Genomic DNA, 24,241 nt, shown 5'->3' with positions numbered 1-24,241 from the left:
TACAGCATATGGAAGTTCCCGGGCTAGGGGTCAAATTGGAGCTGTAGCTGCCAGCCTACACCACAGCCAAAGCAACACAGAATCTGAGCCATGTTTGTTACCTACACCACAGCTCATGGCAACTCCGGATCCTTAACCCACTGAGCGAGGCCAGGGATTGAACCTGTGTCCCCATAGATACTAGTCAGGTCCGTTACTCTGACCCACAGCAGGAACTCCCTAGACATCTATTCCACTAGTTCTGTTTCTCTTTTAGAATCTTAACTAATACAGATTTTGATGCCCACGATGGTTCTAGAGGAACAGAATCTTAAGGATGAGTTTTCTGTATGGGTTCTGGGTTTTCTGGAATTGCCCATCTGGTAGAATTAGTTGGAAAGGCATTAATGACTCTGGCCAATGGTAAAGAGGATACAGGTAGAGATACACAAATCATCCTCATTAGATATTGCCATCCAAATTTTTATAAAAAGAAAGTTTCTGCTGACCATATAGTTGATACCTTGTAACTTTTTAGTTAAATTAAAAAGTATGATAAGATTGGGTGGTTGCTCCTAGCTACACTGGAGAAAATGGGCAAAGAAATAGATTCCTAACCAAAACTACACATAACATACCAGAAAGCTTCTCTCTCTAACCTGAAAGATCTTTGTTTTCTGTAGTCACAGCCTTCAGGAAGGGCTGAAGTTTTTGAAAACTAAACCTGGGGTTTTACCCTGTCAGTGTCTGGATTATGGTGAAAATTGAATTCCCAATCTTCTGTAGAAGTATGAGCATTGATTGGGAAGTTAATAGGAGCCTGAAAATTGGAATGGGGACATGTGGGAAGATGCCAGTAAACCTGGAGACATCAAATCCCTACATTCATCTGAGTTTTCTTTGCCAATAGCTGAATATATTTGTTCCAATTATGCATTCCAGAACAAGAAAAATAACCTTAGGATATGTTTGGGTTTATAGCACCAGCTAGATGGCAATAACAACAGGTCTGTGGTAAAGTTCTCCAGGAGACTGTATATGCTATGAATCAATGCCCAATATATGTTGCTGTTTCTTTTATAGCAAAAGGGCACATTCCAGGAATCGAGGGAGGGAAACAGGTGTGGCACCACTCATTATTATTATGCCCACTGATCCTATCAACAAAATGTTTGCTTCCTGTCCCTGCAATCTTATGAGCTGTTAGCCTAGAGAACTTAGTTCCAGAGGGAGGAATACTTCCACCAGGAGACAGAATAATGAAAACATTGACCTAGAAGTTAAGATAAGACTGCAATCTGGCCACTTTAGGCTCTGCATGCCTCTGCATCAAAACAGTTACTGTACTGTATTGATCCGGGATACCAAAGTAAAATTGGTGGGTTCCTCACCACTGAAGGTGACGAGGAGAATGTTCAATATGGAGTAGATACCTCAGGCAACTCTTAGAACTACCATGCCTTGTCATTAAAGTAAATGGGAAAATGCCACAATGCAATTCAGGCAGGCTAGTGATGGCTCAGATCCTTCAAGAGTGAAGGTTTGGGTTATGCCACCAGGTAGAGAACCATGACTAGTTGAGGTGCTGTCTGAGGGCAAAGAGACAATGGAATGAGTGGTGGAAGAGGGTAGTTATAATCGCTTTTTATGGCCTGGTGACCAGGTGCAGAAACAAAGACTGTTTAATAATTATGAGTATTTTTCATTATTTTATTATGAATATGACTGTGTGTGAATGTTTGTGTGTTTCAGATACTTTTCTTCCTATTCTTTTTCCCTTTACATATAACATAAAATGTACCAATAGTGGTTAACTTTACATCACAGCATTATAGCTCCAGGATATCAGGGAGAAGAGTGAACACCATCTGATGGCTTTGCAATGTCTTGAAGGTACACTTTTCAATTATACTCAGGATAGTGGGCAGAAGTATGATTTAACACAGTTTTTATTTGCAGATTAAGTATGGTTCCAGGGATGCATATGGATGCCAAGTGGAAGGGGTAGACGGTGATGCCTAGTTTGTTGTGTCAAATTGGATAGTTAACTTGTAGCAGCCAGTTACTCAATTAAACCGAAGTCCAGGGTTTGCTGTGAAGATCTTGTATATATGATTAACATCCACAATCCACTGAATTTAAGAAAAGCATATTTCCTCAGTAATCTGGGAAGGCCTAATGCACTCACTGAAAAGGCCTTAAGAGCCAAGTTCTAGAAGCTGGGAAATGCAAGAAAAGACAGTCTCCACTAGAGCTTCTGCAACACCTTGGTTGTGGCTCTGTTAAATCCATTTCAGATTTCTGATCTCCTAAATTGTAAGATTGTAAATTTGTGTCATTGCATGTCAGTAGGTTTCTGGTGAACTATTGTATCAGAAAGAAGAGATTCCGAGAAGGCAGACAAGCAGGCAGAAGGGAAGCAAGGCAGGGAGAGGGCAGACTGGCTGGAACAGGCAGGTGATGAGGAGTTAGCAGGACAGTCAGAGACACAGGTGTGTAGGAGAAAGGCAACAGAAAACCAAGCAGGAAGCCTTGGAAAGGGTTAGAGGTTCTGAGAGGAAGGAAGTAGATGAAGTAGGCTGGCAGCTGGGCAGAAAGAAAGCAGAAAGTGGGCAGAGAGGCAGGCAGGGAGAGTGATAGGAAGAAAGGATGGCAGTTTGTCCTTGTCCCCTCAAAGGTCAGGGGAGCTTCCTGAGATACAGGTGGATACCATTCTTGGACTTCAACACAACTCTTCTTAGTGGGATGGGGACCCTGGAGGCATCCAGTGCCAGCTCAAAGCGGAGTAGGGTCAGGGCCACAGCCACCTTCATCTCATTCATGGCAAACTGCTTCCCGATGCAATTCCTGGGCCAGGGAGGGAAAATGAGAGGGCAAGTGATATTTAAGCCTGTTCTGAGCTGGGCAGGCTTTGGCCACTGAGCCCTGGCCAGAAACATGTGCCGCAGCCCTGACACCTTTTCCTAACAGGTCACACTTGCCTTGCTGTGAAGCCTTGGTCCACTCTCCCCCTGACCTTTGACAAAGCCCAGCTCTCTCCAGGACCAGCTCCTCACTCCTACTTCTGCTCATAGCCCCAGGAAATCCTTTGGGGAGGGTCAGCGCTCTAAGCCACAGAGTCAAGGGGATCACTAAACATGAATTAGTACTTTGTTCACTGGTCCACAGGCAGTTTCTGGTTTCAGGCCAGGCCCTTTTGGGGGTAGGGTGGGCCACATTCTCAGTCCCTCATCATCTACAAGGACATACAGGGACTCTGATCCCAAGATAGGACTAGATAGAGTTGTGTAAGGCAGTCAGAATGGCAACTTACTAGAGGGGCCAGGCAGATAGCCCGGAGGCTTCCTGGAGGGGCTAAAGGTTAGCAACCCTCAACCTATTGGACCATTTGTCTCCCAGTTCATGGTCCAGCCTCCTGCCTCCTCTTAGCTCCTCAGTCAACGCACTTCTAAAGCCTTCTCATTCTTATGCAGAAATGTCCCTCCTGGCAAACCCTGGGTCTCCTCACCCAGCCGCTTCTGTGTCCTTGCTTCCCATCCATCTCCTGAAGGCACCACAGCTCCAGCTCTGCCATCACAGGGACGACACATCCGAATGCCTCAGCTGGCATCAAAGCCCTCTCTGGGTTGTTCCTTACTAGCCTCTTACCTTCCAGCTCCTCTTTCTCATTAAGTTTCTGTTGAGGTCATTGAGAATGTCCTTCCTCTACCTCTTCTGGACACATACTCAAGTTTAAGTCCAGTGACAGCCCACCCTTACCCTCTCTGTGGGCTGCACTTCTTCCTCCCTGGACCCCCAAGGCACCATCACTATTCTACTCAAGGACACCTCCCAGGACAGTATCAGGAACACGGAATTGTCAATAATCTTCTCAGTGAATGAATGAGTGAGTGAGTGAAAGAATGGATGAATGAATGATGTCTGGCTGGAGTAGGCATTTGTTTCTTGACTGTGAACTCTTGGAGGCAGGGACAGTATTTCTTGTCTCTCCATTCCCATGTTCCCATCTACAAGCATAGGAATTGGTGCACAGAGAAAGCCTTAATAAACAGTTTTATACTGGAATCAACTTAACTATATTGAAAAAAAAACCCTTAATGGAATAAAAGTCAATAATGACTCTGACGTTAGAATTGAGCTGCCTAATATGTCCTGTCTTCTAGTTGTATACGTAGGACATGCAGCCAGTGTTTACTAGGAAGGACTGGACCATGGCAGAAACCAAATCCTAGAGCCAATTCTGGAAGGATGTTTTCTTCTGATCTGTTCTATGAAGGTTGATTTGCCAGTTGAAAATTATACAGAATTATGGATTCAGGAAAAACTTATTTCTACTAATTACAAAGCTATGAAAGTTTTTACCTCACAGGATGATTTCAGCAGCCTGGAAGGATTTTCCCAATAACCATTATGGAGTGTTCTTTTCCAGCTCAAAGCCTATTTCAAATATGCTTTATATTTCACACATCAGGAACTTTTCCATTGCATGGGTCACATACAAAAAATGGATTTTCTCTCTCCCTCTCTCTCTCTCTCACACACACACACACACAAAGCTTAGGAATAAACCTGACCAAGACCAAGAAGGTGAAAGACTTAAATGCTAAGAACTATAAAACATTAATTAAGTAAATTAAAGAGGGTTCAAAGAAATGGGAAGTTATCCCACACTCCCAAATTGGAAGAATTAATGCGTGGTTAAAATGGTCACACTACCCAAAGCAATCTACAGATTTAATGTGATCCTTATCAAAATACCCATAACACTTCTCACAGAACTAGAACAAATAATCCAAAAACTTATATGGAACCATAAAAGACTCAGAATTGCTAAAACAGTCTTGAGGGAAAAAAACAAAGCAGCAGGCATAACTCTCTCAGACTTCAGACAATATTGCAAAAACAGTAAAACAGTGTGGTATTGTACAAAAACAGACATATGGATCAGTGGAACAGAATAGAGAACCCAGAAATAAACCCAGACATCCACAGTCAGTTAATCTTCAACAAAGGAGGAAAGAATATATAATGGAAAAAAGACAGTCTCTTCAGCAAGTGGTGCTGGGAAAACTGGACAGTTTCATGAATATCAATGAAATTAGAATACCCTATACACCATGCACAAAAGAAAGCGAAAAATGGCTTAAAGACTTAAACATAAGACATGACACCATAAAACTCCTAAATAGAACACAGGCAAAACCTATGGTTTATGTACATTATACCTTGCAATGTTTTCCTAGGTCAGTATCCCAAGACAATAGAAATAAAAACAGAAATAAGCAAATGGGACCTAATCAAACATACAGGATTTTCACAGAAAAGGAAACCATAAAAAATATGAAAAGGCAACCTACAGAATGGGAGAAAATATTTACAAATGATGGAACTGACCAGGGCTTAATTTCCAAAATATTCAAACAAGACATACAATTCAACAACAAAAATACAAAAAACCCAAATGAAAAATGAGAACAAGACCTAAGTAGACATTTCTCCAAAGAAGACGGATGGCCAATAGCCACATGAAAAGATGTTCAACATCGCTAAGTATTAGAGAAATGCAAATCAAAACTACAATTAGGTACCACCTCACACTGGTCAGAAAGGCCATCATTAATAAGTCTAACAAATGCTAGAGAGGGTGTGGAGAAAAGGGTACCCTCCTACACTGTTGGTGGGAATGTAAATTGTTTCATTCATTATGGAAAACAGTATGGTTGTACCTCAGAAAACTAAAAATGGAACTACCATATACTACTCCTGGGTATATATCCAGAGAAAACTGTAAGTCAAAAAGATGCATGTATCCCGGAGTTCCCATTGTGGCACAGTGGAAAAGAATCTGACTAGGAACCAAGAGGTTGCAGATTCGATCCCTGGCCTCGCTCAGTGTGTTAGGATCTGGCAATGCTGTGAACTATGGTGTAGGTCACTGACGAGGCTCGGATCCTGCATTGCTGTGGCTGTGGCATAGGCCAGCAGCTGTAGCTCTGATTTGACCCCTAGCCTGGGAACCTCCATATGACATGAGTGCAGCCTTAAAAAGCAAAACAAAAACAAAAACAAAAACATCAAAAAAAGGTACATGCATCCCTATATTCATAGTAGCCACTATTCACAATAGACAAGACATGAAAGCAACCTAAATGTCCACCAATAGATGAATAGATAATGAAGATTTATTTGGTACATATATACAATGGAATACTACTCAGCCATAAAAAGAATGAAATAATGCCATTCTCAGCAACATGAATGCAGTTAGAGCTTATCATAGTATGTGAGGTGAGTCAGAAAGAGAGAAATAAAAACAATATGATATCACTTATATGTGGAATCTAAAATACGGCAAAAAGGAACCTATCTATAGAACAAACATACTCACAGAGAACAGACTTATTGCCAAAAGGAAGGGGGAAGGGAGTGGGGAGGACTGGGAGTTTGAGGTTAGTAGATGCAAATTATTACATTTAGAATGGATAAGCTATGAGGTCCAACTGGATGGCACAGGGAACTATATCCAGTCTCCTGGGATAGACCATGATGGAAAAGAATATTAAAAAAAAGAATGTACACAAATGTATAACTGAATCACTTTGTTCTAAAGCACAAATTGTACCACATTGTGAACCAACGATACTTTAATAAAAATATTAGAGGATTTTTCCCTCAAAAGCACTTGATCGTTTCATTTCTATACCTTTTGCTGTTTGGACAATTGAACTCAATGTAAGCTATCATGGTATATAGATTCTGGATTACAGGAAATGTTTTGAAAACTGGGGAAACTGTCATGTGAAAAAGACATTAATATGCCATCAAAACTTCTTGTGGAAAGACTACAAGTGCAGAGGTGACAAAAATTGGTATCAAACTTTCTTGAAAGGCTGCCATCACTTTTCTAGCATGTGACCTCAACAATTGAGACATACAAGGCATATAAAAATGAACACAAAGTCACAATATTCATGATGAAGCAGGATGGAATGGTGAACTAAGTAGAAAAGGTGGGACTGAGAAGATATAAAATAAAAATCCTTTTTTTCTTCTTTTTGATAGCTGTACCTGTGGCATATGGAAGATCCAGGACTAGGGATCAAATCAGAGCTGCAGCTGCAGGCCTATACCTTGGTCAAGGAAACCCCAGATCTGAGCCTCATCTGTGACCTATGCTGTAGCATGAAGACAACACTGGATCCTTACCCCACTGAGCAAGACCAGGGATTGAACCTGCACACTCATGGACACTATGTCAGGTACTTAAGCCCCTGAGCCACAAAAGAAACTCCAAAAATCCACCCTTTAAAATTATGACAATGAAAACAGATGACACTGGACTTTAACTAAGGTAAGTAATTCTAACTCTGTAGTCATCATTTTATGGTAAGGAAAACACTACAATACCCTATACACTGGAACAATCACCACTACAGGAATGTGGCCAGCCATTGAGTGAGAGCCATGGTTCAGTCTGGGGTGGGAGATTAAGGCCACCTTTCTTTTGGACAGACAGATACAACACTCCCTCCCCACACCAACATAAAGGGCATATCTGCATATATCGCATGTAAAATATTCAAGGTCACAGACCTAGGGTAGTACCCAGTGACACTTGGCTGACCCAAGTCCAAAAGGCCTCACCTGGATCCTCCTGAGAAGGGCAGGAAAGCGTGGCTGTGTTGAGCAGAACCGGGAGCAAAGCGGGATGGGTCAAACACCTGCAAAGAGAGCATGGGGGCCAGGACGGTGGATGTGTGTCACACTCCTCCACTCATCCACAAGGGGACAAAAATCCCAGAGAAGGAGTGGAAGGAGGTGTTGATCTGAAGACAGCATCCCATCCCTCCTCCTGGGGCCATCATCATACCTCTGGGTTCGGCCACACCTTTGGGTTGTGGTGAAGGGCGTAAATGGAGAGTGAGATTATGATTCCTGTGGGGAGATGGAGAGAGAAGACTGATGGTTTGCATGGCAGCAGGGGGCGTGTGCCTGCACAGAAGGCTTGGGAGCCACCATGAGAGCCACTCCCCATCACTCTGAATGAATGATGCTGATGCAGGAGAGGTGGTCTGGACATGAAAAAGCAAGGAACACAGACTAGGAGAAGGTAACCATGACCCATCACTGAGCGGCCAAAGAATTGAAGGCTTACTTTTAGGACTGACTTAGGTGACAACACATATTTGTCAAGTGCTACCGAGGAGCCCCTGGGGAATATGCAGTAACTCATCAAATCCTCACAGAAGCCCTCAAGGTAGGCACTCATATATATCCCTGTGTTCGAATGAGGACCTGAGCCTCAGAGGCTACACAGCTGGTCTCGGACCCTACAGCCAGGATGTGGCAGGGCTGGGCCTCAGACCCAATGGGAGGTGAGCCAGGGGGTGGTCTCCAACCATGACAGGGCTCTCAGATCTGGTCATCAGCTGCTCTCTGCATCCACCTGAGGGCTCCTCAGAGACTGACCATCTGACCCATGACAGGGGGTTCCCTGAGCTCCGTCATTACTTGGACCCCAGATGGAAAGAACCACATCTGCTCTGCTTTTCTGTGTCTCTCAAGACTTCACCTCCAAGGGAATCATAATTTGAGGGCTCCATGACAAGACTACATTCAGGGGCTAGCCTTTGTTTCTTGAGCTTTCGCTGGGTTCCAGTTCTGCATTAGGCATTTCACAACCTCACCCTATTACGTATAAGTATGCCTCTTTAGAGGGAGCAGTAAGACTCAGAGCATACTGGAACTGGGCTGGACATGTGGATGTCTGAGCTTCCATGTGTTCTTATAGATGCTGAGGTTAGTGTGTGTGGTGAAGTTCATACCTGCAGGTAAGGAACGTCCATCAGGGAAGGTGATGGGTTTGCTGAGCTCTCTGATAATGGCTGGTACTGGAGGATAGAGTCTCATTGCTTCCTTGATGCACATGGTGGTGTAGGGCATCTGCCCCAGGTGGTCCCTGAAACAAAGCCCATTCTGAAGCTGTGAAGGGTTGGGCAACCAGGGATTCTCCACTAGCTGGGGGCAGGGGCAGGGCAGGGCTCTCATTTCAGGGGCACTCACCAGGTGATGGAGGTACCATCCCCCAGGAGGCTCCGGATCTCCTCCCGGCACCTCTGCTGATATTCAGGGTGGGAGGCCAGAGCATAGAAGATCCAGGAGATGCCACTGGCTGTGGTGTCGTGGCCTTCAAACATGAACGTGTCTACTTCAGCACGGAGGTCGGTGTCAGACAAGCTGCTCCCATTCTCCATCTGCAGAGGCAGGGCGAGAATGCAGGCCCCTTCCTCTGTGCTTCTGGTCAAAACCTCAGGGCTCCCCCCACACACATACACATACTCACTCTGGCAAAGAGGAGGATGTCCAGGAAATCCAAGTGCCTCTTCTTCCTCAAGTTCTCCATCTCTCCTTCCTTCTGCAGGTGAGCCTTCCTCAGCCGGATCACTTGGTCTATTTCAGAACAGTGGTTCCCAGGCTGAGCTGAGAGCTCTGGGGGTCCGAAACAGCACACGGAATAGCCCCACCCTGATTCATGGCCCAGTCTTGGTGGCAGGTGGATCAGGATGAGGGTGGGTATAGGTGTGCATGTCAAGGCTGAGAGCGCCAGCATCGTGTGACACAGGTTAAGAATCCCCTCGACAGCACATCCCCCATCCCCAGGAGGCAGCAGGAGGGAGTCACAATCAGCCATCACTAATGTGGTGACACATGTAAATCCCTGTATAGCACCTGCCACCCTGACAGCTCAGTTTCCAGTCCCTGTCCCAGGGAGGTACCTAGTGTGGGGATGTTCCAGCTTCTGAAAGGGAAGCAGGAGGCTCACTCTGCCTGGGGGTCAAAGGGTAGTCCCTTTCAGATGTGCCTGATGAAGGAAGAGAGCAGCCCAGAAGCAGAAACAGAACCTGTGTGTTGATGGGCCAGCTGGCAGGCCTGGCGGCTCAGGCGGCCTTCAGGGCTCAGCCTATAGATGATGTCGTTCTGGTAGAGGGCACTTCTCAAACGAGCAACAAACAGACTGTTGAGGTTCCCAACGGCCTGAATGTAGGAATGGGAGTTCCTGAAGGGAAAGGATGCAGAAGAGAGAGTGGAGGGAGATGCTGACGTGGATAAGGAGGGGGGCTCTAGGGGGAGGCGTCCTCAGTCAGTGGGGAAAGGTAGCACTGAGGCATTTGTCCTTCTGTCCCACAGTCCCCTGGACCCTCTGTCCTTCACAAGTGGCCTGAGCAGCCAGGTGTCTCCCTGTGTTGGAGATCAGGATCCTCTGTGACTGAGTCAAGGTTTCGTCTGGGCTGGAATCTGTCCATGATCCCGGACTCCCTGCAGAATGTTGCTTTTTGGGCTGGGAAGCATCTGTGCTGCCCTAAGTAGCTCCCAGGGAGGTCCTCCCCATCTGGTGAGAACAAGCACCTGCCACTGAAAGGTTGTCACTGACCTATCTGTCTGGACGCTGCCCTGGTAGCTGAAGGCACACTTCATGACGGTGTCCAGGGTCATCAAGGAGACGTGTCCAAAGATCTCCAGATGTGAGTCCTGGGTGACAAGCTGCTCCCATTTGTCCTGTAGTGGGAGGGGGACAGGAGACCTGTTCTGGCAGGGCTGGGGTCTCTCTCTGTCTCTCCACATCTTCTGATGAGATGCCCTAGCTTTCTAAGTGCATGTGTTTAGCAATTTAAGACTGTAAAGCACATGAGTAATGCGATGGCTATTTTCTCAGAACCATTTATTATATAAATAAACAGGTTTTCTCCAAATATTCTGAATTTGTGTTCAAAGTGGGAACAATTTATAATGATAACCACCTTCTAGCAGGCCAGAAAGCATCATTTCTCAGAGGACAAAGGGGAAATCTTTGTGACCTGAGAACTGAGCTAGACAATTGATGTCCAACATGGTAAGCAAGTTTGTCACGCAAGAGAAAGTGGAAGAGTCTAATACTGGGGTCTCTAAAAGAGAATCATAGACTTTTTTTTTTTCATCCATAAAACGTTAGCTGAGACCAGGTGGTGATAAATTAGAATCCTAATGGGGGGTGTCATGTCATGGCAGGACCCAGGTCTGAGAGGGTAGACCTGGTCTCATTTCCTCTCATGATTGGCCCAATTCCATGCAGAAGCCCCGGGCTCCAGGCCAGAGCCCATCTGAGTGACATCCTGGGATATCCACCCTGCCCCTGAAGCTGTCTTTGGCCAGGCCAGCCATGGACAGCTTTCCTGGTGCCTAGGGGAATGACCCTTGCTCTAGTCTACTGTTTTAAAGACACCGAGGTGGGAAGAGAATGGACCCTGAAAACACCAAGGCCCACGTTTCCCTTATTAATGACTAGAGTGTAGATCCAAGGTGGTGCCCAGATCTCATTCGCTTTGGGAGATCAGTGTCCACACTAAGGTTAGGTGAATTATTTTGGGCCACTGTGTTTGATGGGTTTCTGGGGGCACGAGTGTCTGAGTGGATTTGTGAGTTGTGCTGGGTGTGAGCATGTGCAGGTAAGAGAGGGATGTACTCACCAGCATCACCTTGACAGAGTCGGCCATGAGATTCACATAGGGCTTCAGGATGTCATAGTGGAAGGCTGGGGTCAGCATCCGCCGGTGCTGGAACCATGTCTGCCCATCCGATAGGAGCAAACCATAGCCTGGGCCACAATTGGGTATGTTGTGGGGGTGGAAAAGGGATCAGAATGATGGCTGGGGACAACACAGGAGCAACTAAGGGTGGCAGGAGAAGGCACATCATTTCAAAGGCAGGAGGGGCCAGTACATTTCAGGAATATAAAGTTCCAAAATGGCTTGTCATATCATGTGGGTACAAAATGTGATCCCAGCTGGAGCGTTTTTTCAGTTGGAGATAAAATTTGAAAAAGAGTAGGGGGAAGGCGATGGAAGAACTTAAATAAAAGCCAGACTGAGAACATTGGAGAGGCCCAAGAAGAAATGTGGAAGAGGCTGAGCTTCAAGAGGGTTCTCAGAACCATTATGAAGGGTAAGGGTTTCATCAGAAGAGAAATGAGGTTTGATTCAGAGAAGAGGATGGTGACACGGTGCCAGGCACCTGTTGCTCTCTGTGAGCCAAAGAGGCAACTCTTGGAAAACCCATCTTGGGAGGGGCCACAGTTATATTTAGATGTACTCACCAATCCAGGGAGACAAGAATTTGTGGACATCTGTCAACTTTGGATCTGAAAGGTAAGGAACAACATTACAGGAAAGAGGGGAGACCAAATGAGGCAGGCAGCCCCCAGACTGTGGGCTGCCTGCCCTTCCTGATGATTTGCAGCTGGCGGTCTGTCTTAAGCCACCTCCAACTGCCTCCCACCCCTGACTTTCTCTGTCCTGACAGTCACTATGGGCTCAGGAAGGCACACTCCCACATAGGACTAAGACGCTGAATTGGCAGGAAACCCAGGCTCCGTTCTCAGTGCAAAAGATAAGACAGAAACCTATAATTTTCCTATAGTATGTGTCAGTTTAGCCATCCCATGACCCAGGACAGGGAAATACAAGTCAGCATGCATAAGAATTTGTCTTTCAGATCTGGAGAAATTTACATAAGAATCATCTCAATTGGGTTAAAAAATAAGAAGAAAAAAATAGATCCCCACAGAGTTGTTTAATCTTGTGGTTTAAGTGAAGAATGTTGGTCTTGGACTGGCCTGTGCACTGGGTGTTGGGATGGTAGGGAGCTCAGGTATTGAGGACTGAACTGCTAGTCTCTTCTGGAATTTCCCAGACCCAGGTGGGTCAGCCAAGAAGGAAAAGATGTTCCAGATGGCATCATCTTTTGCACTCACCAGATCTCCCCAGGACCACCTTCATGTAGTCAGGGTCATAGATCACCAAGTGAGCCTTGTTCCCCCACAGCCAGTATGGACAGGCACGTGGGAAGTTCTTCACCCTCCTCAGTGCCTCTTGCAGGTCGTTGTCCTTCAGGTGCTGTAACAGAGGGAAAGACAAATTGGTAAACTTTCTCTTTAGGACCAGTGTTTGGTGTGCTGGCAAAGCTTAGGACAGCAAGCGGGAGAGGGTTCTGGATTGATCAGCAGCAGTTAAGAGTTTGGAACTGTTTCTGGAAAGCTGGGTGCTGATCTGGATCTTGCCCTTCTACAGAGGCTGGCCTGTTCCCTCCCCAAAGCTGCCTTCAGAATCTTGTGCATAGTAAGCCCTTTAGAGGTTTAATAATGGGCTCTATGGTGTACGAATGTTTTTCAGAGACTTATGTTAGAGTTATTGGTTACATTGTGCCCCCTCAATCCTAATCCCAGTCCCCCAGAATGTGACTTTATTTGGAGATAAAGTCTTCATGGGGTTATCAAGTTTGAGGTCATGAGGGTGGGCCCTAATCCAGTGTGACTAGCATCTTTATTACAAAGGAGAGAAGTGTTGACACAGAGTCAGATACTCAGAGAGAGAAGATGATATAAAGAGACATACAGAAAATTAGTGATTTACCAGTCAAGGAGCAAGGCCTGGAATAGATGCTTCCTGCCCAGCCTGCAGAAGGCACCAACCCTGCCAACACCTTGATTTTGGGTTATTTTCTCCAGAACATGAGATGACAAATTCTGTTATTTCAGCCACCCAGTTTGTGTACTTTGTGGCAGGCTTCTGCACTAGTACAACTCTGTAATGCTCTAGGCAAACCTGTATGAGGGAGGGATGATTATATGATCCTGTATCACTGCAGAGTGAGGAAACATGTTAAGGATACACCAGGTGAGCTACACTTAAACCCAAGCCCGCTGATCCCAAGGGTTCCCAAGTCTCCCTGAACATTTCTATTATCATGTTTCAACTCAGTGTTCCAACTGTGGGACAACTGATATTTTATACTATTATCCTGCTGTTTATAGAGCATTGTTCGTAGGTATTACACTTCATTTTTAAGAGAATCAGTAAGTGCATGAAAAAAGAATAACATTAAAAAATAACTCAATTAGGAGTTCCCGTCGTGGTGCAGTGGTTAACGAATCCGATTAGGAACCATGAGGTTGTGGGTTCGGTCCCTGCCCTTGCTCAGTGGGTTAACGATCCGGCGTTGCCGTGAGCTGTGGTGTAGGTTGCAGACTCAGCTCGGATCCCTCGTTGCTGTGGCTCTGGCGTAGGCCAGTGGCTACAGCTCCGATTCAACCCCTAGCCTGGGAACCTCCATATGCCACGGGAGCGGCCCAAGAAATAGCAACAACAACAACAACAAAAAAAGACAAAAGACAAAAAAAAAAAAAAAAAAACTCAATTAAAAAATGGGCAGGAGACAGTATAGACATTTTTCCAAAGAGGAAATGTAGATGGCCAACAGGCACATGAAAAATGCTAAACATTGCTCATCAATAGGGAATTGCAAATCAAAGCTGTAATGAGTTATCACCTCACACCTATCAGTATGGCTGTCATTGACACTTTACAAATAACAAATGTTGGCCAGGATGTGAAGAAAAGGGAAACCTATACTGTTGTTGGGAATGTAAATTGGTGTAGCCACTGTGAAAAACATAATGGAGATTTCTCAAAAACAAACAAACAAACAAACAAAAACAGAACAAGCATATGATCCTGCAATTCCACTCCTGGGTATATATCCAAAGAAATAAAAATAAAAACATTCATACAAAAATATACATGCATTCCAATGCTCATAGTGGCATTATTTACAATTGCCAAGGTATGGAAACAACCCAAATGTCCATCATCGAATGAATGGATAAAGAAGCTGTATGGTGTAGTATAGTAGAGATAGACAGGGAGATAGATAGGTAGAATATTGTATATCTATTTATAGGTAATAGTACATAGTATATCTATCTATAGATGGATAGTGTATAGTCTCTCTATCTATCTATCTCTCTGTCTGTCTGTCTATCCACCTGTCTTTCTAATGGAATACTACCCAGTCACAAAAAAGAAAGTAATGTTACCATTCGAAGTCACATGGATGGACTTGGAGTGCATGGTGCTAAGTAAATAAGTCAGACAGAGAAGGATAAACATTTTTGGTATCTCTTTATGTGTGGAATCTAAAAAATACAACAAACTAGCAATAAAACATAAAATAAATAACAATTAAAAATAAAAATTAAATAATTTAAATAAAATTAAAAAAAAGAACCATACTCACATATATAGAGAATGATCTAGTGGTTACCAGTGGGACAAGGTGGGGAAGGGCAATATAGGGGTTGGGGAGTGGGAGGCACAAACTCTTGGGTGTAGACAGGCTCAAGGATGTATTGTACAACATGGAGAATAGAGTTAATATTTTGTAATAACTGTAAATGGAAAGTAACCTTTAAAAATGAATAAAAAATTAAAAATTATTTTAAAATGGAAGGAATGAGTACATTTGGGAGTGTGAATGAATGGGTCTTGAATAAAATTCTTGTTGCAAGTGACAGCATATTGAGCTAACATATGAAAAAGAAAAAGGACCAAAGAAGGGCTGGGGGCCCAGGGTATCTTAGGGAGTCCAGGGGCAGGGGGCATTCAGGGTGGGGAAGGGGTAGAATGAGGGTCTGTGGGGCTGCTGTGATGAGTCTCCCTTTTTTCCTCCCTGTAAACCCTTGTGTTCATTCTCCACAAATGTTTATCAAGGCTCTACCTTGTACTGGACACTTTTCTAGAAGTTGTTGATATGGTCACAAATAGACAACAGCCCCTGTCCTTGAACAGTTGGGTCTTGGCCATGGAGGAGGGCACGTCACACTTCCGGGGTGTGCACAGGACCATTCTGCCACGTACCATGTCTGGGTGGCAGTGCTGAATCCTGTCCTGAGAACTGGAGTCTAATATTGTGGCCACAGCGTGGCTGTGATCACCTGTGGCTGGGGATGAATAGGGCTTTTGAAGGCCCACCTTTTGTGTGGGAAGAGATCTCAGGGCAGATGAGCTGGGCAGACATCCCCAAAAGTTTCCACTCCAGTGAATGTCAATGACATGAATGAGTAGATGGGTTATGGGTGCATTTACTTGGTTATTTGGTGAGTATCTACTGAATGTTTACTCTGGATCAGTTGCTGTCCAGGGAGCCAAGGACTCAGCAGTGAACAACAGAAGTCCCTGCTCTCATGAAGCTCATGTTCTAGTGGGGGTATGGGTGGGACTAACAAGCCTGCCCTGAACTGAGAAGCATCCTGCCTGAACTACTTATGGGGCTACTCTGTGTCCTCACCATGGCTGCCCTTCTACATGGATCCAGTGCAGGGACTGACTAGGGGGAGCCTCTTTCCACCCCAGCTCTGTTACCTGGCTTTTTTGGATCTCCTCTTGTCTGCCCAGCAGGGCATTAGGGGTCCCAGTTTCTGCACAGGAGCATGCCTCCTTTCACATTGCCACTCAGCTCCCACCAGTCCTGCTCCTGGGGACTATAATTAGTTCCCTTTGGGGACCCCAAGAAGCTGAACTGTCTGTCCATTCCCCTCTCTGGATCATCCTGGTGCCCACTGCTCAGTGAGCCCACCAGGCTTCTGGCGGAGGCTGGCATGTGTCTTGAGCATGTCAGGCTAGACCCACTTGAGACTCTTCTAGAAGCCATGGTGCCCACAGTGGTGGTGGCACTGACACTGTAGGCAAAAGCCCAGCCCTCTGGCTCCCAGGCTGCAGCCACTCAATGCAGGCAGGGCTCCAGTGGGCTGTCCTTACCTGGTTGCTTCTGCAACTGTAGCCATAAAGGAAGTTCCCTAAAGGGAGACACAAGGAGAGTGAGGATACAGGTAATAAGGGGGCTGCACAGGCAATTGTCAGATGTGTTGGCTTTGCTGGCAAGGCAGCCACACCTGAGGTAGGAGGAAGGACACGGGGAAAGACAGGGCAGTTTGGGCTTATCTGAATTCTAACATTTGAAGTTCCCCTTTTCATAGTCCTTGTTGGATTTCACCTTTAATGAAGCAAGTTTGTTAAACCTATAAATTGTTTGTCTTTTACAGGCATTAATACATTTTTCTTCTTTTTTTTAAATTTAATTTTATTTGGAGTTCCCATCATTGCTCAGTGGTTAACAAATCTGACTAGCATCCTTGAGGATGCAGGTACAATCCCTGGCCTTGCTCAGTGGGTTAAGGATCCAGCATTGCTGTGAGCTGTGGTGTAGGTCGCAGATGTGGCTTAGATCCTGTGTTGCTGTGGCTGTGGCTGTGGTGTAGGCCAGCAGCTTACAGCTCTGATTTGACCATTAGCCTGGGAACCTCCATATGCAGTGGTGCGGCCCTAAAAAGCAATAAATAAATAAATAAATAAATAAATAAATAAATAAATAATTTTATTGGAGTATAGTTGATTTACAATATTGTATTAGTATTAGGTGTACAGCAAAGTGAATCAGTCACACCTATAAGTATATTCATTCTTTTTTCCCATAGAGGTTATTGCAATATTGAGTGGATTTTCCTGTGCTATACAGGAGGTTCTCATTAATCATATATTTTATACAGTAGTGTGTATGTCATTTCCACCCTCCTAATTCTTCCCTCTTCCCAATGGTTTCACCTACGGTAGCCATATTTTAAATTCATACAAATTAGAGTGATTATAACTGTGGCCATAGCTCTGTGCCAGGCACCAGTCTAAGATAATAATACCTCATTGAATATTATAATTATCATTGCCATCCAGTACTAAGAATGAGGAAACTGAACTATAAACCAGGTATTTAAAATATGTGGCAGACAGGACATGGAAACAACCCAAATGTCCATCAACAGATGATTGGATTCGGAAGATGTGGTATATATACACAATGGAATACTACTCAGCCATAAAAAAAGAATGATATAATGCCATTTGCAGCAACATGGATAGAACTAGAGAATCTCATCCTGAGTGAAATGAGCCAGAAAGACAAAGACAAATACCATATGATATCACTTATAACTGAAATCTAATATCCAGCACAAATGAACATCTCCTCAGAAAAGAAAATCATGGATTTGGAAAATAGACTTGTGGCTGCCTGATGGGAGAGGGAGGGAGTGGGAGGGATCGGGAGCTTGGGGTTATCAGATACAATTTAGAATAGATTTACAAGGAGATCCTGCTGAGTAGCATTGAGAACTATGTCTAGATACTCATGTTGCAATAGAACAAAGGGTGGGGAAAAAACTGTAATGTATATAAATTGATCCCCTTGCTGTACAGTGGGAAAATAAAATAAAAAATAAATAAAATATGTGGCAGAGCTCAGATGTGAATCTAGGTATCTTGGCAACAGAACCAAATACTTCACTGCCCACCTCGTCACTTCTAATCTGGCCTAAAATTTTAATTTGATCTAATTACATGTGGCATTCTAATTCCTGACTTAGCCAATAACAGAGAATAAATGAAAATTTCAGACAGTGTTATGAGTGTAAGAAAAATATGGCTGCAGTATCTGTTAGGCCAGCAGCAGTTGGGTGGTGATTCAGCACTTGAGTAATATGAAGAATATGAGTTATGAAAATAGAAATCATCTATTTACTGGATCTATATATTATCTAATGGCCATCAGGATAATGAGAAAGTCACCAGAGGAATTTCCAGTTGTTCCTTATGTCAGATCCTAGCTCAGAAATGTTATGACTAGTCAAACAAAAGGTCACAATTTCTCTAAATCAACAAACTATCAGGAAGTCATGGGGAAACAGTTTGCATGAACAAACTGGGCTTTGGCTGTCTCTCTGTGACTGGTGCTAAGTTGCCTCCCTCTTTGGCTTTATTTCGCTGATAAGCACTTGGCCTCCTCTCTGAGTCCAAAGCCTCAGGTCTCTGCAACCCCCCATCTCCCAAGACCTGTTGAATCCACATGCCCTTAATGAGCCCCTCTCCTGGTAGCCCTCACCTTGCTCTCCTCCCTCCCCTCTGGGATCAGAGCTAGCAGACTGATGGGTGGGCACTGCCCCTCACCAACATGCAGGCTGCTCCTTCTCTGTCACTCTGCACACCTGGGTCCAACCTCCCTTTGTGCTGGGCTCTGGGTTGGGTCCTGGGGAACAGGAAAATGAGGATGTCTGCAGCCCAGCGGCTTGGGGGTTGGGAGCTAGAAGTAAACAGATTCTGCTTAATGCTACAGCTCAATCATCAGCTCTCCTTACCTGGCTCCTGCTGGAAGACTTCTCACTCATGTGTGTCTGGGTTCACCCCCCATCCAGGAGCTGAGCTTCCTTTCCTGTGACCTGACACCATCTTTGACTCCTGTGTGTCGTCTCCACAGACAGTGAAGCCACAGGGCAAGGATCCATCAGATGGAAGTCTGCTCCCAGGCAAGCTCAGGGCTGGGCAGAGAGGATGGAATGGAGTGGCTGGGGCAGGGAAGCCTGTAGAAGCTTGTAATGTAAGCTGCTCAGCCTGGAGCTGGGGAGACTCAGGAAGGAACAGCCACTGTCCTCAAAGTATAGGGCTGCAAGTACAGCCTGCAGATCCACCTAAGGAAGGAGTGCCCCACAGACCCGAGGACACCAGCACAGGCTCCTGTAAGGAAGTGAGCTGCCCAGAGAGGGATGAGGAGCCAAGGCCTGAGAGGTGAACTGGGTTCTTACATGGAGCCATGTGCTCTCATACAACAAGGCTCTGTCCCAAGAACTTGCTTCCCATGACCATGACCTGAGAGCAAGGCCCTCCCTGCCCTCCCACTCCCCTCTCCTGCTCCTACCTACCTCCCGGCTGTGTCCATAGAGCCAGTGGGAAGGAGGGGATGGGAACTGCTGAAGGGCTTTGAGCAGCCACTGTCTGTGCAGGTAGAGCTGTGTTGCCTTGAGCAGAAGCAGGAGCAGCCCGAACACCGAGGCCACCTGCAGGAGCCCAGAGACACTGCCCAGGGCTCCTATGGGGCTCAGTGCAGAAACACTCATGGTGCAGGCACTTCTGGATGGCTGACTGTCCTGACTGTCGCTGACATCCCCTAAGCACCCTACCTAGTCAGGGAGGGTGGCCCCGCCCATCTGGGGGAGGGTGATGGTGAGGGCAGATCTCACACCTGGGCCTCCAGAGCTGGTGAACTGTGGAGGATACCCTTGGAGTGGGCACCAAATGAGTTATGGAGATCAGATATAACTGATTTGATCAGGGATGGGAACAAAGTTATCTTTAAGTCTCCTACCCTCACTTTTTCATGTTTCTCTCCATCCAGGAAGTCTGACTCCAGAAACTCTGCTATTAACCATGAACTTGAAGAGATGATTACTGGGTTGGGACTCTGGTGCGTACATGGCAGCCCCCAAACTTCCAGGGGTGTTTCATGTTTGATCTGCTTTACCCATTGTTTCCAAGTAGGTGGAATTCCACATACTGGCATCAATGCACGACTCACTATCAAGGGCAGCATTTGTGAGAAATGGTTAAGCCTACCATGTGGTTAGATGTAGCAGTCAGGGAAATGACACTTAGGGAGAATTTTCAATGATCTGAGAAAGCTTATTACAATGTGTGGAAAGGAGAATGTACAACAGTCTGGGGAGTATGAGCTTAACTCAGAAAACTGTCTTAGTCATGGTCAACCTTTTTAACCAATAAATCTCTCTCCCATTCATTTGGTACCAGACACCCAACAAAGAACTCCTTAAAGGTTGTCAATGGATGTTCTATGTCTTTATAGTCTCCATAGCCTGGAACAGAGGACTGTGCCTGCTGATGCTGCCCAATAAATACTTACTGATGTGATGAATGAATGAAGGAGGGAATGAAGATAACTTTGATTGATTAGATCACCATCTTAGGCAGACTTGGTTCATATTTCTTTGTCATATTTTAAAAAGGAAATTAATACATTTATTCCTGGATATTTTCTGGTTCAGCTTACAGGCAACAGAAAACAGAGGAGATGGCGGTCTATCCCTAAGGCAGGAGCTTGAAGCAATTATTTCTTGGGTAAGTCACTCCAGGCATTTCTTTCTCCTAGGGTGATAAATTTGGGTTTGACACTGCAGCAATGTATTGTGTTTACTTTAACTCTGCCACAAATATGAATCTTTCAGAGTTCCCCTCATGGCTCGGTGGTTAACAAACATGACTAGCATCCATGAGGATGCAGGTTTGATTCCCGGCCTTGCTCAGTGGGTTAAGGATCCCATGTTGCTGTGAGCTGTGGTGTAGGTCACAGACATGGCTCAGACCCCACGTTGCTGTGGCTGTGATGTAGGCTGGTGGCTTCAGCTCCAATTGGACTCCTAACCTGGGAACCTCCATATGCCTCCATGTTTGCCTAAAAAGACAAAAATATGAATCTTCCAGGTAGAAGCTTTTTATTTTTTAAAAAACAGCCTAATTTATATTATTTATATATGATGCAATTCATCCATTTATCATCAATGGTTTTTCACATATTACATTATTATTTTTTAATTAATAAAATATATATAATACAAAGTTTGCCACCCTAACCATTTTAAAGTATATGATTCAGTGGCATTTTTTACATTCACTTATTTTTTCCTTTTTCAGCCATAGTCGTGGCATATAGAAGTTCCTGGACCAGGGACTGAATCCTAGCTGCATCTGCAGCCTATGTCACAGCTGGAGCAATGCTGGATACTTAACCCACTGTGCCATAGTGGGAACTCATTCACTTTGGTGCAGTCATCACAACTACATATTTCCAGTATTTCTGTGTCACTCTAAACAAACTCTATATCCCTTAAGCATTGACTTCCCATTTTGCCTTCCAACAGCCCCTGGTAATGTCAATCTACTTTAAGTCTCTATGAATTTACCTATTCTAAATTCCACATATAAATGGAATCATGTGATATTTTTTCCTTTTGTGTCCAGCTTCTTTTACTTAGCATAATGGTGTCAGGGTTCACCCATGTCGTAGCATGTATCGGAACACCATTCTTTTATGACTGAATAATATTTCATTTTGTGTATGTGCCACATTTTTGTGTATCCATTCATTTATTGGTCAACACATATTCTTTCTACATTTTGTCTATTGCAAATATGTTGCAATGAACATTGCCTTACCAGTATGTGTTTTGAGTCCTTGCTCAATCCCTTTTGTATATACTTAGGAATAGAATTACTGGATCCTATGCTAATTCATTGTTTAGCTTTTGGAGAAATTTCCAAATTGTTTTTGATTGTGACTCTGCCCTTTTTTATTTAGTTTTGACTATTCAGAGTCCCTTGAGATTCTATATAAATTTTAGGATGAGTTTTTCTAGCTCTGTAAAAAAAAATCATTGGAGTTTTGGTAGAGATTGTATTGAATCTATTGATTGCTTTTGGTTGTATTTTCACCTTAACAATATTAAGTGTTTCAATCCAACATAGGATGTTCAATCCAACACATGATGTCTTTCCATTTATTTACATATTATTTAATTTCTTTTAGTAACGTATTATTGTTTTCAGTATACAAGTCTTTTACTTTTTTACTTAAACTTACTCCTAAGAATTTTATTCTTTCCAAGGCTATTGTAAATGAATTTTTAAGTTTTTTCTCAGACTGTTTATTGCAAGTATATAGAACTACAACTGATATTGTGTGTTTATTTTATATCCTGCAACTTTGATGAATTAGTTTATCAACTCTAAACATTTTTTTGTTGATTCTTCAGGGTTTTCTACAAATAATATCATGTTGTCTGCAAAGAGATAATTTTACTACTTTCTTTCCAACTTGAATGCCTTTTATTTCTTTTTCTTGCCTAATTGCTCTGGCTAAAACTTCCAGTACTCTGTTAAATAGAAGTGGTGAAAGCAAGCATTCTTGTTTTTCCTGATATCACCAGAAAATCTTTCAGTCTTTCATCATTGAGTATGTGGGCTCTTTCATACAAGGCCTTTATTATTTTGAGGAAGTTTCCTTCTGCTTCTAATTTATTGAATTTTATTATAATTTTATTATTATAAAAGGGTTTTGAATTTTGTCAATTTTCTGCGTCAATTAAGATACTTATGTGTTTTTTCCCCTTTGTTCTATTAATGTCATGTATTACATTTATTGATTTTTCTATCTTGAACCACCCTTACATTCATGGAGTATATTCCATTTGGTGAAGATGTATAATTCTTTTAAAATACTGTTGGATTTGGTTTCCTAGTATTCTGTTAAGGATTTTTGCATATATATTCACAAGAAATGTTGACCTGCAGCTTTCTTTTGTTGTGGTGTCTTTGTCTGGTTTTGGAATCAAGATAATTTTGGCCCTATAGGAAAAGAAAGGAAATGTTCCCTCCTCTTCAACTTTTTGGAGGAGTTTGAAAAGAATCGGTGTTATTTCTTCTTTACACATTTGATACAATTCACCAGTAGACCCGTCTGATCTGGGCTTTTCTTATTTGAGAGGTTTTTGATTACTGATTAAGTCTCCTTGCTAGTTTCAGTTCTATTCATAGCTTCTATTTTTTTCTTAAGTCAAGTTTGGTAGATTATGTGTTTCTAGAAACTTGTCAATTTCTTCCAGGTTATCTAATTTGTTAGTACACAACTGTTCATTGTATTCTTGTATAATCCTTTTTGTTTCTGTAAAATAAGTAGCAATATCCCCACTTTCATTTCTGATTTTTTAACTTGAGCCATCTCTTTCTCTTAGTCAGTCTAGCTAAAGGTTTGTCATCTTGTTGATTTTTTTGAAAGAAATAGCTTTTTTTTGTTGATTTTCTCTATTGCTTTTTTATTCTCTAATTTATTTCTCTCCATTTTAATCTTTATTTTCTCTTTTTTTTCTGTTAGTGTTGGAATTAATTTGCTCTTCTTTTTCTTTCTTAGTCCTTAAGGTATACAGTTAAATTATCATTTGAGATCTTTCTTCTTTTTCAATGTATGTTATTACAGTTATAAATTTCCTTCCTAACATTGCTTTTACTGTGTTTCATAAGTTTTGACATACTGTATTTTTGTTTTCACTTTTCTCATGGTATTTTCTAATTCTCTTGTGGTTTTGACCCATTGGTTGTTTCAGAGTGTACTATTTAATTGTATGTTTTTCTTTGCTTTGCTTTTCTTCCTTTTCTTTTCTTTTCTTTTCTTTCTTTCTTTCTTTCTTTCTTTCTTTCTTTCTTTCTTTCTTTCTTTCTTTTTCTTTCTTTCTTTCTTTCTTTCTTTCTTTCTTTCTTTCTTTTTCTTTCTTTCTTTCTTTCTTTCTTTCTTTCTTTCTTTCTTTCTTTCTTTCTTTCTTTCTTTCTTTCTTTTTCTTTTTTTCCTTTTTTTTGTCTTTTTAGGGCTGTACCCAGGGTAGCAGTTAAATTGGAGCTGCAGCCACTGGCCTACACACAGCCACAACAATACAGGATCTGAGCCCTCTCTTTGATTCGCACCACAGCTGACAGAAACACTGAATCCCTAACCAACTAAGCAAGGC

At 43.4% G+C, this 24,241-nt stretch overlaps 1 protein-coding gene across 2 annotated transcripts; it reads right to left on the bottom strand.

Moving 5' to 3' along the window:
- LOC100522145 (taurochenodeoxycholic 6 alpha-hydroxylase) lies at positions 1,911-19,825 on the bottom strand. Of its 2 annotated transcripts, XM_003127905.3 has the most exons (12): positions 19,595-19,825; positions 12,767-12,908; positions 12,110-12,154; positions 11,484-11,611; positions 10,412-10,536; positions 9,882-10,036; positions 9,323-9,429; positions 9,043-9,233; positions 8,805-8,938; positions 7,850-7,914; positions 7,624-7,700; positions 1,911-2,826 (listed from the first exon to the last, which is right to left on the bottom strand). In XM_003127905.3, exons 1-12 carry the CDS (start codon positions 19,787-19,789, stop codon positions 2,658-2,660), a joined length of 1,533 nt encoding a protein of 510 aa, XP_003127953.1. In that variant the 5' UTR covers positions 19,790-19,825; the 3' UTR covers positions 1,911-2,657. The 2 variants fall into 2 exon arrangements, with proteins under 2 accessions (XP_003127953.1, XP_013844289.1); XM_013988835.1 differs by lacking the exons at positions 1,911-2,826; positions 9,043-9,233; positions 9,882-10,036 and having other exon boundaries at positions 7,620-7,700; positions 8,805-8,993; positions 19,595-19,816.

Source organism: Sus scrofa, chromosome 6 (genome assembly GCF_000003025.6).
Source record: "Sus scrofa isolate TJ Tabasco breed Duroc chromosome 6, Sscrofa11.1, whole genome shotgun sequence".
NCBI classification, from domain to species: Eukaryota; Metazoa; Chordata; class Mammalia; order Artiodactyla; family Suidae; genus Sus; species Sus scrofa.
This window is presented reverse-complemented; position numbering and strand designations above follow the sequence as displayed.

Excerpts from the sequence above, each read along its gene's own strand:
- LOC100522145 (XM_003127905.3), bottom strand. The coding sequence starts at position 19,789 with ATGAGTGTTTCTGCACTGAGCCCCATAGGAGCCCTGGGCAGTGTCTCT. Across the intron at positions 12,155-12,766 it reads GGTGGTCCTGGGGAGATCTG|ATCCAAAGTTGACAGATGTC; the intron begins GTGAGTGCAAAA and ends CTTACCTTTCAG. Across the intron at positions 9,430-9,881 it reads GCTGGCCCATCAACACACAG|ACCAAGTGATCCGGCTGAGG; the intron begins GTTCTGTTTCTG and ends GTTCTGAAATAG.